We start from the raw sequence: 17586 nt of genomic DNA on the forward strand, positions 1-17586 counted from the left end.
TGCTGGCAATGCTAAAAATGTTTTAAAATTATATTATATATATATTATATATATACATGTACATAACAACATAGAACAGCTTGAAATTTGAAATACCCAATATGCATTGTCATACTTTACTTACATTTACAGCTGAAACTACCACTGTCTTTGTTCTCTCAATGTTTAGTAAAATTAAATTATCAAAAGCTATCGATCACGTGATCAAAATCAAAACAACTTTACAACTTTTACAATTTACAACTTTTATGAACAATGGTGGTTATTTTACCAACCTGCTGGTTTCATTTTGTTGTCAAATAAATATAGTTGCCAAATACTGTCACAATTATGATCAGTAAGCTGCCATTAACAAGCATTCATGAGCATAGTCGCCATTGTGAAATCACTCAAATTTGGTTTTAGATTTAGAGTATGAAAACTACACTGCACATCTTTGCCCACTGTCCCATCTTATTGGCCAGGTCAAACAATGTGACAACGACGAAAGACTTTGTCATTTTATATTAGAGGTGGCGAAATATTAATTAAAAATTAGGGAAAAAGGCTGTTGTTCGGGTGATTTCTGGTAAATTATATTTAACTTTAAGCATATACTAAGACCCTTACCAATCTTAAAATTGGTAGATATAGGTAAGTTGAAATGTTTTATTTTCCGTGGATTTTAGTATATTTCAGCGATATATATATCGCTGAAATTGAAGAGGGAAAGAGAGAATTACATGTTTGCTGGTTACAGGTTTTGCTGTTTTGTACTACTAACCAAAAATCAGTTACTATCCAGAGATTGAAGCACATAAGTAATAAAAGTCTAGACCCAAAAACCTAGCAAGGCAACGTGACCACCCCGCGAGAATTGCGTTAGCCCCGAAACCCAGGCTAGCACAATCCCAACAGAGCTTGATCATTAAACCCCGCCCATATGATAGCCTTCGCCTATTCTTTTAGGGTTTATATCATTGATCCAACCAATATAAGACAGGAATAGCTGTTAATAACTAACTAGAAAAAAATAATACTGGCAACAGCCTGTGGACCCCCTCAAAACCTCCTGTGGACCGCTAGGGGTCCATGGACCACCAGTTGGGAACCACTGCTCTAAATAATCATGTGGAGACTGTCAACAATGGAGGTGCTAAGAAGTGTATAGACTGATTTGTTGAGTGGTTTGTTAACCACCAATCAACTGCCACTAAATTCTCACGTATAAACAGTACAACCAGGCGTTGAGTTCTCTGTACTTGTATTAATGTAATGTTGTGAAGTGATTTGTAAGATTGAAGTTAGCTTGACTGTTTCTTCACAACTGCACTTTAAATTATATAAAATTACAAGACCTTTTCTTTGAACATAAAAATAAATGATTAAACCGAGCTTTACTTTTTTACTATCATTGGCTGTTCCATAAAAAATTCTATTGGCTTATACTAAAGGTAAACAGAAGCACGTGTTATCTGCATTGTGAATTACTTGAAAGTATTTGTACTACAAAAGTCCTAACACCTTCAGCACACAAATGCCACTCTCTCTTCCACAATGTGCATTAAAAAACCCTAAAAACAACCATGCAGTCTGTGTTAGAGCAGACGGACACGTGAAAAGTGAATATTGCGAAGTAAAACTCAGGAATATGTTACTGTAGCACTTAGAATTCCATCATTACTGTTTCTGGCAACGCTGCCAGAGGAGCAAGACTCTCTAGTACAGCTGTCAGAGATAGTCGAGGAGCTCGTAACCCCATCGTTAATACCATCTTGGTGGGTGTCAGAAGAGTACTCTAGGTCCAGTCTATGGAAATTCTCCTTTAAGATGAGTATAAGAGGAAGGCTAAGTACACATGTTCCAAAGCATGTGCATAACATCCATTGAGTATCTGTAAAATAGCAAGAATGACCAGAAATTGACCGAAAATTGTAGTCCAACATGTTATATGACATAATGATAGTCCAATCTATCTATATAAATAACTCTCAGGTTTGTCATTGTCTGTCATCATCTGTAAAGATGTCTGTTTGTCCAGCTATATCTATTAAAATCTTGGAATTAAAAGCTCTCTGCTGGCTGGATTTAAACTCACGGTGATTGCAACCGCGGGTTGGTAATCCAATCTATCTATATACAGTCAAACTCGGATAACCAGCTCTCGGATAGCTCGAACACATGGTTAACTCGAACAGATTTGTTTGGTCCGTTCCCACGCAATGATAAATTGCTTTAGATAACTCGACCTCAACTTCGTTAACTCGAACAGTTTTTTGCCCAACGGCTACCGAGATGATTTTTATCGCTTTAGAATATCACTTAATTCCAAACCATAGATATAAACCTCAACTTTTAGTAGTTCTTGGGCGTCGTTATTACCATCATCGGCAAAATATTTTCGTTAATGACTTTTCTAAAGGTAAACATCTGCTTAGCGAAAGCAAGGAAAAGCGAGGTAACTTTCGGATAAACTTACAGAAAAATCGGCAAAAATTGATCTTGGTTAAAACGCTCAAAAGAAAAAGATCTCTTTTCTTCTGAGCATTTCAACAGCGATCAAGTTTTGCCAATTTTAATCTGAAAACGTCCTGGCAGTCACATCACCTAAAACAACAAACAAATCTCAAGTAATAGAAAAATCTCTATACTTTCTGATAAAAATTTTTTAAAACTTTACATTAGAAGCCTTTTAATTTGCAACAAGCCATCTATGCATTTGATTTATATATAGTTTGTATATGTACATGTATCTACTAATAAATACATGGACTCGTGACAGTGCTCTGATAACTTGAACGCTTTGATAACTCGAACATTTCCGCTCGGTCCCGTGAGGTTTAAGTTATCCGAGTTTGCCTGTATATATATTTCTCAAAATTTGTGTGTGTATTCGTGTATCTGTAGATGTGATTGTCCAGCTATAGCTATTATTTTAGCGTTGCGCCTACGCGTTATGATACCTCGCAACGCGGTAAGGCGTACGGCGTACGCATACCTCGTAACGCGTAACGATACCTCGTAAGCATTTTGGGACCTAAGCATATGCAACACGATGCTTCTTCATTTTTTTTCGCTAGGGCTAATTTATTCCGCGCACATAATCGACAATAATTTATCTCAAACTTGAAGTTTGGCGATTTGTGTAATGATTGATTATATACGTTATTAAAAGATATAAGTCGCTGAACTCGCCATGGCAAGTTATCCGTATACGGTATCCATTATAATAAACACGATTCGCAAACGAATAAATAATAAAATTTTGGTCAAAAGTTTGAAGTTTACTAAAATACATACTAAAACTTCCTTCAAGTATGTGTTTAGTAAACTAAACTCATATAAGTTAGATTCAGCGTTTATGAACACTGGCTGTCTCGAAGGTAAGAACTCTCCACGTAGTACATTGTAATATTATATTACCTTGGGCCTGCAGATCATAACCACAAAATGCACTAAAGTCATTGTAGATACCTACAGTTACTAAGGTTAACATAGTACTTTGGTACTATTTTTAATGATGATGATTTTTACCAGGAGGTGATTGCATTAGAAAATGACTATGGGTTTCTATACCACTCTATATACGTCTATAGCCTATGATATTTTCGTAGAAAATTAACATGCCAATATTTGCATGCCAACACTGAAACGAACTGAAATCATATAATAGTATACCAAATAATTTTTTATTGTAATCGTAGCGAAACAGACTATATTTAGCCATTACTTGCTAATGATTTCACATTTACATTTAAATACCTTTACATTTTTATTTTTCCTTCTAATTCATTTCAACGAAACACTTCGTTCAAGTTATGAAATCTGAAATTTACGATTGTTTGAAAATCTTTAATTGTTTTATTTATTTTCAATTTAGTTGTCCTACATAAAACTTTTTCTTCATGATATGAAGTTTGAAAGTTACATTTGTTTGGCAAAGTTGGAAAACCTTTACAGTTGTTTTTATTTTCTCTCTCAATTCATTTCAACAACACGAAGCACTTCCCTTATGATATGTAGTTTGAAAGTTAGAATGGTAAATGTTGCTTTGTCAAATTAAAATAAATCTTTTGTGCAAAGACTTTTATTACCCGGGCAACGCCGGGCATTCAACATTACCCGGGCATTCTCAATGTTTGTCTGTCCAGCATTCATCCATCCGTTAGAAAGTTTTGGTAAAAACTTAGCCATAGATAATACGATGTGTGACAATGTAAAACTCACCATCTGCTAGTTCTGGAAACTGAAAAAGAAGGAAGAAGATCATGCCAATCAAGTTGCTGAAAACTGAGATGAAGGAACAAGAGAGACCCTCATGAACCGGATACGCGATCTCGCAACCAAACTCGTAGTAAAGTGGAACAGCTCCATTGATAACGAATGCCAGGGTGATGCATAGCAGGTAGAGAATCGCTGCAATCAGTGGCAATCACCATGCATAAATGATAAAGTGACCATATGCTAACATATCTAGACTAGCAGACCTAACAGACTAGTCGCTGCTTACTCTGCGCGTAAACATAAGGACAGCTACCAATGTTTACAAGTGATTAGCTAAAAATGACTGCCTCTCACCAGAGCGCACAAATTAAAAACTGGGCAACCCTGCTGACTTTGTTAGACAAAAAGTGGTACCTGCAACAGTTCGGCTTTTGGTACGAAAGTGCGGTAATCATTGAGTGGTATTACCAAATGTGAAAATTTTTCAGGCATCTAAAGCCATCCACCATACTAGCCATAAATGTGTTTTATAGATACAATTATTAGACAAATTGGTTGTTTACAGAAATATATAGATAATTAAAATGTGACAAGTTTGATTTCATGAGCATAGAACATTCATTGCACTTGGACTGCAAGGCTCAACTTACGGATGAGTAAATTTGAAGGAACCTCAATAAGACGGAGTTGTATGCACATGAGGATACCAGTTAACACCATAGATATGAAATTGAAAAGGATGAGAAAAAGTTTCATCTTCCTTTTGAAGCAATCCGCGATCACTGAGACAAGTACAGCACCAAAGCAGGAAGAGAGTAAAGAGGCAAATCCAATCCAACCTGCTGTCACCTGTATAGGAAAGGATCATACATATTGCCATTTAGTTTATAAGCCACGCTGTGGCAAGGAACAAATCAAAGTGATGACAATAAATACTGACAAAGCGTGTCACATGATTGGAGCCAAAACTATTGTTTATTACAAGTCAGAAATAAGAACCAAAGATCGGATTCGGATGTCCGTTTGTACAACTAAACTGACATCCGAATTACAAATGACAAAACAAATGGCATTACCCATACCTTGAGCAACACATCATGTACGGCGTAACATCATATTGAACGGAGAATATCTCAAACGGAGCTGGTATTTATGATGAATGTAAACTACAAAAATGTCGAAAAGCATAAGACCTAATAATAGCTTTAGTCCCATATGCAAGAGATAGCTTGAGATTTAATTTTTTTATATTTGTACGTAAGCTGAGGTTTGACAGTGTGCAATCAACCTAGTACTTTAGACATTGATTATGAAATCTTTAGCATAATGAAAACTGAAAGTGCAAAATAAATATATTATACAGTGCGTGTACCTACAGAAACGCAAAAATATGGAAACGTCTCTCACAGCAATAATTGGTGAGGTTATAAAGATGCAAATAAATAATTTATTGAACTCATAATATGCCCAATATTTGTTAACCATTGATATTCCTTCACGTAGAGTCAGAATTAGGTTAAAGGGACGGTGATACCTTCAAAATCTTAAAAGTTCATGAGAACAAAACCGCAATTTATCATTTTCCATGTTTCTGATAATCTGATAAACGTACACAACAGAATAAACTGCTTCATCAATCAACAATATTTGGCACTCAATAATTTGTCTAAACTGAAGTGCCTTCCCCGTGTTTCCATAAGTGAAGGTAGACAAATAAATGAACATTCTAAATAAACACTCACCTCTCCTACACCAAGAGATAGAAAGCTTGCTGAGACAAGTGGCAACCAGGAATTAATAGTTCCATTCGGTACATTGTACGCTACATTTAGAATCCAAAACTGCGAGTTCCTAAAAAAGATAATCATTCTTTATACTAAAGTTATAACTAATGAATTCATAAACACTGTATTTAATAGTTCACAGGCTAACCTGTTAGCCTGTGAACCTGTTAGTCTTTGTTAGCAGTAATGGCTGAAACTAATACTAAAATGGGCTTGTATTTTATTCATATAAAGTAAAATATTTTGTGTTTTATCAAGGTTTGTGTTCACACAGCAAAGCAGGTAATCAAAGTGAATATAAAAAGAACGAGCTGTTTGACAGCGAAGACAAGGATGCTGCTTATTTACACCACAAAATATAAAGAGACACGTAACATCTACTAGGTGTAAGTTAACTCTAGCCATACCAGCACTCTAAATCTTCAATCAGTAGAGTGTTGCTCCTGTTTGTTTTATTTCACAGAACAAGGTGCAGCACAGTTAGAAACAGAAAGAAAGTAGGTGCAATGACCCGTATACACAGTAGCGTAGCTAATCGTGGTGCTGGGCCCTGGTTAGCAGTTAGTTAATTTATTTGGATGAGAAAACCAACTATTCAAGTGAACCAAAGAGGTGTAACTTGACTCGATTTGATTAAAATTGCCCATTTGTCGAAGGTCAGTTGAGTTGACAAAGAGTTTTATACTGCCGACAGCTGAAATATGACCTGCCTATGACCCTATATGCTGAAGAGAAAGATGGAACTGGTAGAACCCTCAAAGATTGATTTATGCTATATGGAATGGCTATATAGCCATAAATATCATGTACACTATGTGTACATAGACCTACAGGTATATGTACCCTATGTGCACATATGCCTGTAGGTCTGGTGACTTACACATACATTCAATTTATCGACTTCTTTAATATTAGTCAACTCAAGTTTTCTGTAAAGAGCAGCCGCTAACAGATCAGGGATTACAGATCAAAAGGCTCATTACTCAGCCAAGATATACGAGTCACAAACAAGGTTACATGTAAGCATAAATTATTGCACAGAAAATATAGCACCTCTATGGTTTTACATAGTACCTCTATGGTTTTACGTAGTATTTCCATAGTTTTACGTAGTACCTCTATGGTTTTACATGGTACCTCTATGGTTTTACATAGTATCTCTATGGTTTTTTATAGTACCTCTATGGTTTTACATAGTACCTTCATGGTTTTACATAGTATGTCTGTGGTTTTACCTAGTACCTCAATAGTTGTACATAGTACTTCATTGGCTTTCCATAGTACCTCTATGATTTTACATATTACCTTTACGTTTTCACATCGACATAAAGCTTCTTAACTTCTATCTTTCACATACTTTACTTTGTACGCTATGTATAGGGACAGGCACCAATGGATAGACTTCAAAAACACACATGACTTCGTTGTAAACTTTCATATTGTTCCTCTTGAGCTGAGGTGCTTTCAAACTGCAATGGGTCTGAGTGTAAGTTTTTACTTTCTAGACACACGTAGCGACTAGTGGTGGTTTGAGAGACTTGACAGCAACCCGTTCAGTAAACTAAACATTTGTGATGCTATGTAACAGAAGCTTTAAATTTAGCTTAATGAATTTAGCTTACCAAACACACACTCGAAGATACGTTTTCATATTTTACTAAACTTTCTTTAATTTTGCTGTCATGATTTTTTATTAACAACTTTTATAACACTTTTTTCAGGCAGAACAACTGAGCGATGTTATTGATGAAAGTAGGCTCTCGCGGCTCTTGGCCATAAAGCGCCATATTGTGAACCAGATCTTATGCTCCTATTTCAAAAATTACTTGTATGTCAAAGAAGAAACTTGTTTAAAACTCTGCTCGTATCTCGATATTCTCGTATGATGAGGTGTGACTGTATATAATATTGCATTGTTAGACTGTAGACAAAATATTAAATAAACAATAAGTTATTCATAATGTTGTGCGGAAACTGTAGAACTCCTAACACAGCATTCGGCACTCTTATATATTCCATATAATTAGTAATGTTCACACCTTCCATAATAATAATAATAACAATAATATTGTTTCTATTAACATTATATGTGAGGCTTTAAAATTGTGAACATTGTGCAAGTTTTTTCACCTTCACTTCCAAAAATTGTGACTTGAAAAATTGTGGATATGAGATATTGAAATTAATTCTTATGTCTAAATAAAAATTTGCTAAAATTTTACATTATCAGAAGATTTGCGTTGAGAAGTGTTCGTACGTCGATAGTTTACTGTATATAATCAACGAAGTAGTAATTCAAATTTTATTTATGAAATCTTTAACATAAAAAATTGAAGGTAAAAACTAAATTATATTAGCCTGTCATTGAGATCAGAGAGATTTTTATAGATTCATTTATTCATAATTTTCTACAGATCCTAAACAATAATTGGGTCCAATAGCAATATCACTTATTTACATACAAACATGATTAATCTTCCAGCAAGTGACTTTTGGCAATTATCTTAAAATTTGAGTTCAAATAAAAAATTTCATCAAAGGTTAAAATTTAACTTTAGGAAGTTAATCTTTGTTAAACTAGATGATTTGGACTCTCTAGAGTCAAAGCACTCCATTGATATTCCCTAGCGATATATATTCCATATTTATTCAGGTACTATGAATATTTACTCCATATATATTTATATATATATATATATATATATTTATAGTCGCTAGATGAGAGACAACAAATTAATATGTTGAAATAACAAATTTATAACAAATTTTTATTAAATAATAAAAATAAATAATAAAAATTTATAATAAATTTTTAACAAATAACAATATTGGTCTAAATCAGCCTGTTAAACAAATGCGTTCCAACTATTGTGTGTGGCATTGTACTTTATGCAGCCTATATTGCTATAATATACATGTATGTGTATATATTCAAAAGTATCCTTACTTTCCTTGCTTGAAGTTATAAGTACATGTATATTTAATCAACAAACAGACAAACCTTGACGTACAAAGTGAATCCTCCACTCTAGTAAGTTTTTGAACCCAAAAACCATGATGAATACTTAAAATAGTTACATATAATATTAAACCAAATGCATTACATAAAAATAATGCAAAAAAACTAAATTTAAATACGTAAATTATCTGAAAACCAAAATTAGTAAAATAATAACTTATATTAATACTTTACCATCATTGTATTTGATGAAAAAGAGATGTGCTTACGTAACCAAGTGTTTCAGTCCTTGCCAGAAGTCTTCTCTTTCAACTGTCTGAGATTTACTCGGAGGCCTAGGAGGTTTGGGTGGGAAGTAAATGGTTATCATTGCTATACTCATCACGGCTACAGCTGTGTCTAAAATAAAAATGGGAGTCATTCAGCTCAACAAGTTCATTGAATGCTGAAGGATAGCATTAAATCCTATAGTTAATCAGAGTCCTAGATATGAACAGATTCATGAAGTTACACCAAGTCATAGAGTTACACAGAGCCATAGAGTTACAAAGAGCCATAGAGTTACACAGAGCCATAGAGTTACACAGAGCCATAGAGTTACACAGAGCCATAGAGTTACAGAGAGTCATAGCGTTACACAGAGTCATAGTTACAAAAAAACGTAGTTACACAAGTCATAAAATTACACAGAGCAATAGAGTTACAGGGAAAGAATCATAGAGTTACAGAGCGTCATAAAGTTACCCAGAGTCATAGAGTTACAGAAAATCATAGTTACATTAAATCATAAAGTTACGCAGTTATAGAGTTGCACAGAATCACAGACTTACACAGACATTTGAAGCTGAACAGACTCAGAGCCCCAGTTCAAAGAAATAACATCAACATACAAAGGCTTACCAAAATAAACAACTTTTTGTACTCCTGACCTCAGGTCAGCAACAAACTCTACAGAATAAATACAAGGTAATCAGCAAGTGACAATATTTATACATGTATGTCATTTAATTAGAACAACTACCAAATCAAAATATAGAGTAGAGAAGACAACTCCTCAAACAGTGCATCAAACTGCCACAAACTTAAATTGATTAAATTTGGATCTAAAGATATACTTAGATAGTTATTAACTACTGTTACATGTATATAAAAAAGGTCAAGTGGTATTGGAAAGAATTTTAAACGAAAATAATGCCACAGCATTGGCACAAAGGAATAGAAATAGCATACATCATTACCCTGATATTAAAACTCAGGTGAATGCGTCTATGGAAACATATTTCAACTTAGCTACGTCTTTAGGTCTATTCACCGGCTCAAATAACAAACCATTATTTGCTGTTAGTTTTTAGTACAACTAGTAGAACAGGTAAACGTCTAGTACATATGACGATAGCTAGCGAAGAACCACCTCACTAACCAATCACAGCAAGCATACCTGGCACTAACCAATCACAGCAAGCATACCTGGCCTAAAATCATTCTTGTTTTTCACCTCGTCAGCAGTTACCTCATTTCCAGCGATATACGGACCTAAAAATGGCAGAAAATAACAATTAAGTTCTTATGCAACTAGTCCTTGAGTTACAATGATGCAAGACTCTAACAAGCTAACATTTGTTCCATCTTATATACAAAAGCTAAATTTAGATGGGCTTCCCTTGGCTAGGGTCTTGTTTTTGCACAATATTTAAACAGGTTTTAGAAAAAAATAACAAAATGATCTTTGATTTGTACCTACGAAAGCTAGCTGCAAGTTGACATAAACGGTTTAATAACACAGGAGTAAAGAACATTGCATATTAATGAGTAGTAGCAGCCCGTGGGACTTGGTAATTCTTGGAACCTTATGTATATAATGTAACGACGTCAATGTTTGTGAGCAAGCACACCAAATTTTAAAGATTTCCTTCATGAGAGCATTACTCCAAAATAAATTCAAAGTGTTCAACATTCAACCTTTTTGCGCGATACTTAGGCTTAGCTGCTGCCCTACTTACTTGCCATAGCATACGTAAAAAATAAAATTTTCTGTCCCAACCCTACATGGTAGACATGCTTGCATGCATAATTTAACTTGCATCATAAATTTGAAACCAGTTAAATACTTTGAACATATTTACTGGTATAAGCATGAAAGTACGTAGGACTTAGTTGTGTGCTAGAGAAAAGGCATTATTGCAAGTAGGAACAACGCTGACAGCAGCATAGACTAACCACTGTTTTCACTCTTGAGAGTAAAAAATGATGTTTTTAAATCCTGTTATCAAAAGAGTTCTATAAAATGTTTTATTGAATTAAACTTTTATTTCATTGAAAGTATTTCGATTGAACCAGTGATATGCCAAGAGCCACAACAAATGTACATGTTGAAGTCTCTTTGGATTAGCCAAGAGCAGTTTACAGTTTCGAAGACCCGACATCCGCTCACTTTACTGATAAGGAGTTGTCTACCAACTGAAAAAAATGGTGGCAAACAAATTAAATCTAGTGTGGCAGAGGCCGGCCGGCTCTCAACCCGGCACCAGAAATGCCAGCCGACAGGCGATTTGGCCCAGTCAGACTGAGAAGCAGACAATAGCCAACCTGCAAAAGGAAAAACCAGCCAGTACCTGAGTTGGAGGGGCAGGCCCTCTAGTATAAAAAAGCCTCACACATCAACGGGAGCGCGCACACGATACTGTTCTTTGCTGAGCTTAACTTTATTTAAATCATTACTATTATGGATTAAAGGCACTTTTATTCTTAACTCGAAGTGGCTGATTCTCTCAAGTGTGGAAAAGTGAAGGGTCGCAGCGAATCATTTAGAATAGAATTCATTTCTATACTTCATTAAACAAAAATTACATGAAAAAGTAAAATGCATAAAGTGTACCTGTTATAAAAGGTGAAATGCATAAAGTGTACCTGTTATAAAAGGTAAAATGCTTTAAGTGTACTTGTTATAAAAGGTAAAATGCATAAAGGGCCATAAAGTGTATCCGTTATAAAAGGTAAGATACATTAAGTGTCAGGCCCGTATTCCCTGGGGCGGCTGGCCGGCTGAGCCGCCCCAACTTTTTAGGAATTTTTGGCGGCTAAGTATAGTCAAACTCGGAGAACTCGCCCTCGGATAATATGTAAAGTTTTATCACGAACACTTGGTTAACTCGAACGGATTTGTTTGGTCCGTTCCCAAGCAATGATAAACTGATTTAGATAACTCGACCTCAACATCATTAACTCGAACAGTTATTTGCCCAATGGCTACGGGAACGGCTACGGGAATGCATAAAATGTACCTGTTATAAAAGCTAGACCGCTGCCCAGAGATACTGATGCTGCTGAAAAAGCAGTAGCTGTGATTCTCTCAGTTGCCGGAAACCAGGTAGCGGACAACAAAGGTGCTGCCGCGGTGCTGATGCAAGAAGTAATGCCATTACAAAGGGACCCAATAGCAAACAGCCTGCATAATATATTGTAGGCTATTCGAACAATATACAGCATATATAATTTATTTAATATATATTTTATATATATATTTATAATTTAGTTTATATATAATTCCAAAACATGTAACTGTTTTTAGGTATCTTTTAAGTTATCAATGTCATTTGAAAATATTTTTGAATATTTGAATATATATGAATTAACGACTAGAAATGTCGTACACGCCTTAGTTTATCTAAAGTAAATTAAAGTCAATTAGGATGGTCAATTACAGTAACTAAGGTCAGTTAATAAGTTCAGTTGAAGGTCAGCCAAGGTAAATTAGGCCAACTGAGGTCAATTAGAGGAGCTAAAGTCAATAAGTAGACCTTCTCACTGACACTCCCGCCTTTTGGCCTTCAAAAGGTTACACAAGTGCAAGATTTTTACCTATAGGTACAGATACTGATGTTTGATATTGAAAAGGGTGATGCCAAGTATTGAATATTGGATACTTCGTTGTCTGGATATTGATACTAAGTACAGTGGAAATTAGAACTCTGCATTGGAATACTACATTTCAGCCTTTCAATTGTTAGCCCAGGCATGATGGTTCTTAACAAGCAACTCTCTGCTAATGTTTCATAGTTACTTAACCAGTGCTGATTTGTTAGTAGGGCAATGTTCCATGATGCCATTCCCAATACCAGAAGTGACGAGGCCAAAATCATCCCCATTCTCAAATCTGTTAAAAGTACAACTCTATTTCTTTTTTTTCAACTTGGATTAAGAATAATGTAGCTTTCACAATTGTCTCCCTTCGTAATCAGCCAGCATATCCTTAATTAAGAGGCCACATAGACAGTACATATACATATAAACGCTCTTAAGCAAAATACTAAAAGCCAAAGTATACATTAAAATAATGATATTGCAGACACAAAATAAAAAATGTGTATGAAACTATGCAAGAAGGTTATGCTACTTAATTCTCACCTCTGGTTTCCACCAAATACATTAAAGGAAATGCCATGATCACAAAACCACCATCAGAACACGCAACCAAACTCGCCACGAAAGCATCTGTCCAGTTATATGCTATTAGCATAGAATCTAGCAGAGGTGAGAAAGTGTCCCACAACAGGCCTTGAGTAAATCCACAAAAACAGAAGACGAATAGGATCCACCATCGGCGCTTATAGACGACCAAATGAGCAAAGGTGTTCGCATGCGGATCTCTGGCTTCTTCGCAGTAACCAGTATCAGTAAATGATTGTGTGTTGATAGAGTTTTCCTCCTCATCTTCGTCCATTTTATAATTCTTAAACGTTATAGCGTTGCCGCCCTCCCTACCCCTACGTTTCGCAACCTTTTCAATGTTAAAAACAATATTAACATAATTGTTGATATGCGTAGCTGCAAACCTTATCTAGCGTCACGGGGTACCACGTAAAAATTGACCGCTGCGGTCGCGGTCAGTTTAGTCGCAGTCAGTGTCGTATAGGGACACTGGCCCTATACGACCCTATACGACACTGGTACAGTGTCCCTATACGACACTGTTTAGTCGTAAAGAAGGTGGTTACAAAGAGCGTAAACTAGCGGGGCGAATAAACGTACAAACGCACAATTTCATAATTCGATTTTGAGCAAAGCTTTAAAAAGCGGTCAAGGTCATAAATAGCAAAATCCCATTCTTAATTAAAAACATGGTAGTATAGACGCATACAAATCATGCTAATAATACTAATCGTACTAATCACAATGTTAACGCTGGTTAAATTGTTATCAATTTTGCAATTGGAAATTCCAGCTCATCAGATCTGTTGTTTACGTGTTTATAAGTCATTCAGCCCTGCAAACAACTTGATCGAATATGTTTATTTTTATGTAGATGACCTGACTAGTTGTTTAGTATAGCTCAGAAATGTTTTAAGGCTTAAAAATGACCTGATTGAATTCAGTGCTCATCAAAAAGTTACCAAATCAATTCCCAACTCTTTGGCATCATAAAGCAGGTACGAATCGATTCATTTTAATAAGCAAAACACTACAATTCTTTTTTCAATTCTTTAGCCATCCTGACTTCCAATGAATCGATCCAATCAGTTCTCTAGACAAAATAAATTTTTCATTCAATTGCCACCAATCCACTAGCTAGCCTGTTCAGCCTTTGCTTTTAACAGAAGTTGATCACCCACACAATTGTTGTTGGGTTGGTGAAAAACAGTAAAGGAACTGCCGGTCCCCTTTGCTCTCCAAAAGAATACAAGAATAAATATACCGAGTGTATTAACCACAAAAATATTTATTTGACAAATATATATGAATACATAAAGTCAATGTAATAAAAATAATCATGTAGAAAAACTACGCTAGCTTTTCTGGCTCCTTAGTATCACACTTTTATATCATCTTTTTTCATGTGATAGGCTCTGACTCCTGCTTATCGTTTTCTGCAATCTTTCTTTGTTGTGTTTTGGCATACTGACCTGGCTCACCTGCGGTTGAGTTTTCTGTCGTGGTACGGAGGCTTGGCTACGGCGTCAGTTGTATGGATGATTTGACCAGCCCTAGTCACGGCGCTTTGTCATCACACTTTCTCCCTAGTGGAGACCCTGCGGCTGTCTACTCAGCACTGGGAGGAAAAAGCAGCTGTGACCACAGCCAGTGCTGCTTGAATCGAAACTCGAGACGTCAGACCTCGGACTCGGTGAAGACCCGATCATCTTCCCTTAGCCGGCGAATTTTGATCAAGTTGGCCGTCCGGTATGCCAAGGCGTGCTAGCGCCGGTTTTCTTCCAGTATCTGGCAAACCTCCCGTCAGTGGTAAAGGCGGTCATCGATCAAGGGGGCTCTGAGGAGGTGGGTCAACCGCTCGATCTGAGACTCTGCCCGTGTAGTAGGGTTCCTTTGCTCGGCCTCTCTTTGGCTCGGTCAAAGGTGGCCCTGATCAGTCCCGAGCCAGCCTCTCTTTTGGGAGCAAGTCAGCAGTTTAGGACTTGAAAGATTCGGGTGGACTCAGCCCTACAGCAACAACCCAGGTCCCCTGAGTCAGTTTGGGCTCCGATGTTGCTTTTTTTGGTCAGTCTGGGGTCAATAAGCTTGCCACAGCTGACTGGGTCGCCAGCCCACCAGAGGTGCGATTGACCGCAGTTATTGTGGGAATACATTACCTCGTCGTTAGGTTGGTCAGCCAGCCTCTAGTTGAAAGAAACGATTTTCAGCAGGCTCGGTTGACTAGGTAAACACCGCTCTCGCAGTCGGTGTGTGCCTTCTGGTATTACATGACTTGGTCACTTGCCACAAACTGATACCGGCAGGGACACACATAGACAGCAAGGTGCTGGATGACATGTTGTGGGTTCCTGTGAGCGCTGATGGTGACGTGACATACGTTGCGGATGCCAGACTCTCATAATGTCGTGTTCACCTACTCTCATGTCTTGCTACTGATATCGCACTTGGTGTGAGTTCTGCAGCAAGCTTCTCTAATCTGATGCGCAGCTTCCTAGATGGTGTCCAAGCAGGGGCTGGTGACTATACGAGAGATCCAAATTGGCTTGGCCAACTCAGCAGCCCTCTTTACCTCTTCGATTTAATCAGGCGCTCATGGATTTCCAAGGGCGTCACTGTTGGTATTGACAGGCTTTTTGGCATCGTCTTGAAAGGCAAAATTTGAGCAGGGGTTAATTAGTCAATGATAGATAGAGTGTCGACCAGGTGTGATTTGGCCTGAGTGTTTTTGTGTGGAACAGATTTGTTCAGGGAGCCAACCTCGCCAGAGCACTCTCCTTCTTGGTCACTGGGGTGTCTCATTGCCTCATCTGAGATAGCTGAGCTTGTGCTCTCAGACACGGATGCAGGTTACTCGTCCGAGCTGAACAAGCCCCCAAAAGTTCCTTCTCTTCCATCTCCATAAAGTTTATTGGGCTTAGCATATCAGCTAGAGAGTGAACTGCCTCACCTGACTTGTCCAACTTGACAGTATAGCAAAAAAGTCGATTGGTAGAGGTCGCTGTAGTAAAAAATTTGCTGTGTCTCCGAGAGAGAACTTAGTCGCTGTGGGTTGCAGAAGCAAATGGTTCTGACGCACTAATCTCCCAGCTCCTCCTACACTTCTGCTCTTTTGAATTGGCTACCACTATTGATAGCCTTACCTATTCCTCAAATCGGTCAAGTTGCCGAGTGAACCGAGCCGGTCAGAGATTATGCCGAGCTCCTCCAGGTGCTTTTTGCTCAAAGGCCAGGCTGGCGAGAGAGAGAATTGGTTTGAATCAGGCGGGTTCTTTCGGAACATCGCACTTCTGTTTCTCTAGTTGTTTTGGAGCTCCTTTAGCCGGGCCTCGAGCTCCTCACTGAACACAGCATTGATGGAGATCCCTGCCTTTTGTTTCACTAGTTCTAGCTCGGCGTTACACTCGGCCTGAGCTCCTGCTTTCCTGTTCTGGCCCTTTTCATTATATTTCCTTCCAGGGTCTATAGTAGTAGGCGCTTGTTCGATCTCCTTCGGGCAAACATAAAGAAGCTTCAGGTAGCTCTCGCTTTGCACGGAAAACTGGACCTGGCTCTATCAAGCAGGTGTGGTTCAGGGATGCTTTCAGGACTTGGTATGGTCCTACATATTTGTCCTGTAGCTTGGGTTGTCCCCTTTCATTCCTCTCTTGTTTAGAAGTCGAACCCAGTCTCCTGGTGCGTATAGCGGCGGTTTTTCCTAGTCCTTTTATCAGATGGCTACCTGGTCCTCTAAATCAAGATCATCACACCTATTACTCAAAATGAGATCTAAAATTTTTCTCTGTATACGAGTAGGACTTTCACTCAGTTGTTCAAAGGAAAATGAGGTGCAAAAAACATTAATGTACTATCTTTACGTCACACTCTTATTTAACAAAGCCATGGCTTGAATTTAAGCCAGACAATTTAAAATTGCCAACTACTATAACTGCTGCCTTATGAAAATTATCCTCCAAAAAATCAAATATATCATTGAGAGTATTAATTGAATTTGATGCATGAATAGGGGTGTTATATAGGGACAAAACAACCAATTCTTGAGGGCGCTTATCATTCTTTGGAACGCGAACCACCACTACTTCTAATGGCGAAGTGTTAAATGTAAAGGTTATAACATTGTGAAACAAGATGCGATTCATTGCCACTATAACGCCTCTCCAACGGGAGTTGCTATCAGTTCCATGTACTGTCTTATTAGCTATGGGTTTAATGTAA

The 17586-nt window shown here is 37.2% G+C and overlaps 2 protein-coding genes across 2 annotated transcripts in view; both read right to left on the reverse strand.

Moving 5' to 3' along the window:
• Positions 1-17586, reverse strand: part of LOC137395104 (tRNA 2'-phosphotransferase 1-like) — a 151838-nt gene that overhangs the window by 94112 nt on the left and 40140 nt on the right. The gene's annotated exons all lie outside the window — the stretch shown is intronic.
• Positions 1227-13736, reverse strand: LOC137393546 (solute carrier family 49 member 4-like). Its single transcript, XM_068080142.1, has 10 exons — positions 13351-13736; positions 13012-13099; positions 12228-12391; positions 10414-10479; positions 9847-9894; positions 9216-9345; positions 5946-6054; positions 4854-5052; positions 4207-4395; positions 1227-1873 (listed from the first exon to the last, which is right to left on the reverse strand). Exons 1-10 carry the CDS (start codon positions 13664-13666, stop codon positions 1623-1625), a joined length of 1560 nt encoding a protein of 519 aa, XP_067936243.1. The 5' UTR covers positions 13667-13736; the 3' UTR covers positions 1227-1622.

The sequence above is a fragment of the Watersipora subatra genome, chromosome 4 (genome assembly GCF_963576615.1).
Source record: "Watersipora subatra chromosome 4, tzWatSuba1.1, whole genome shotgun sequence".
Lineage (NCBI taxonomy): Eukaryota > Metazoa > Bryozoa > Gymnolaemata > Cheilostomatida > Watersiporidae > Watersipora > Watersipora subatra.

Bases quoted from the DNA above. Each gene is read 5' to 3' on its own strand.
- LOC137393546 (XM_068080142.1), bottom strand. From the start codon at position 13,666: ATGGACGAAGATGAGGAGGAAAACTCTATCAACACACAATCATTTACT. The intron at 9,895-10,413 runs GTATGCTTGCTG...TTTATTCTGTAG, and splicing joins CAAGAATGATTTTAGGCCAG to AGTTTGTTGCTGACCTGAGG. The intron at 1,874-4,206 runs GTGAGTTTTACA...GCTATTTTACAG, and splicing joins GTTTCCAGAACTAGCAGATG to ATACTCAATGGATGTTATGC.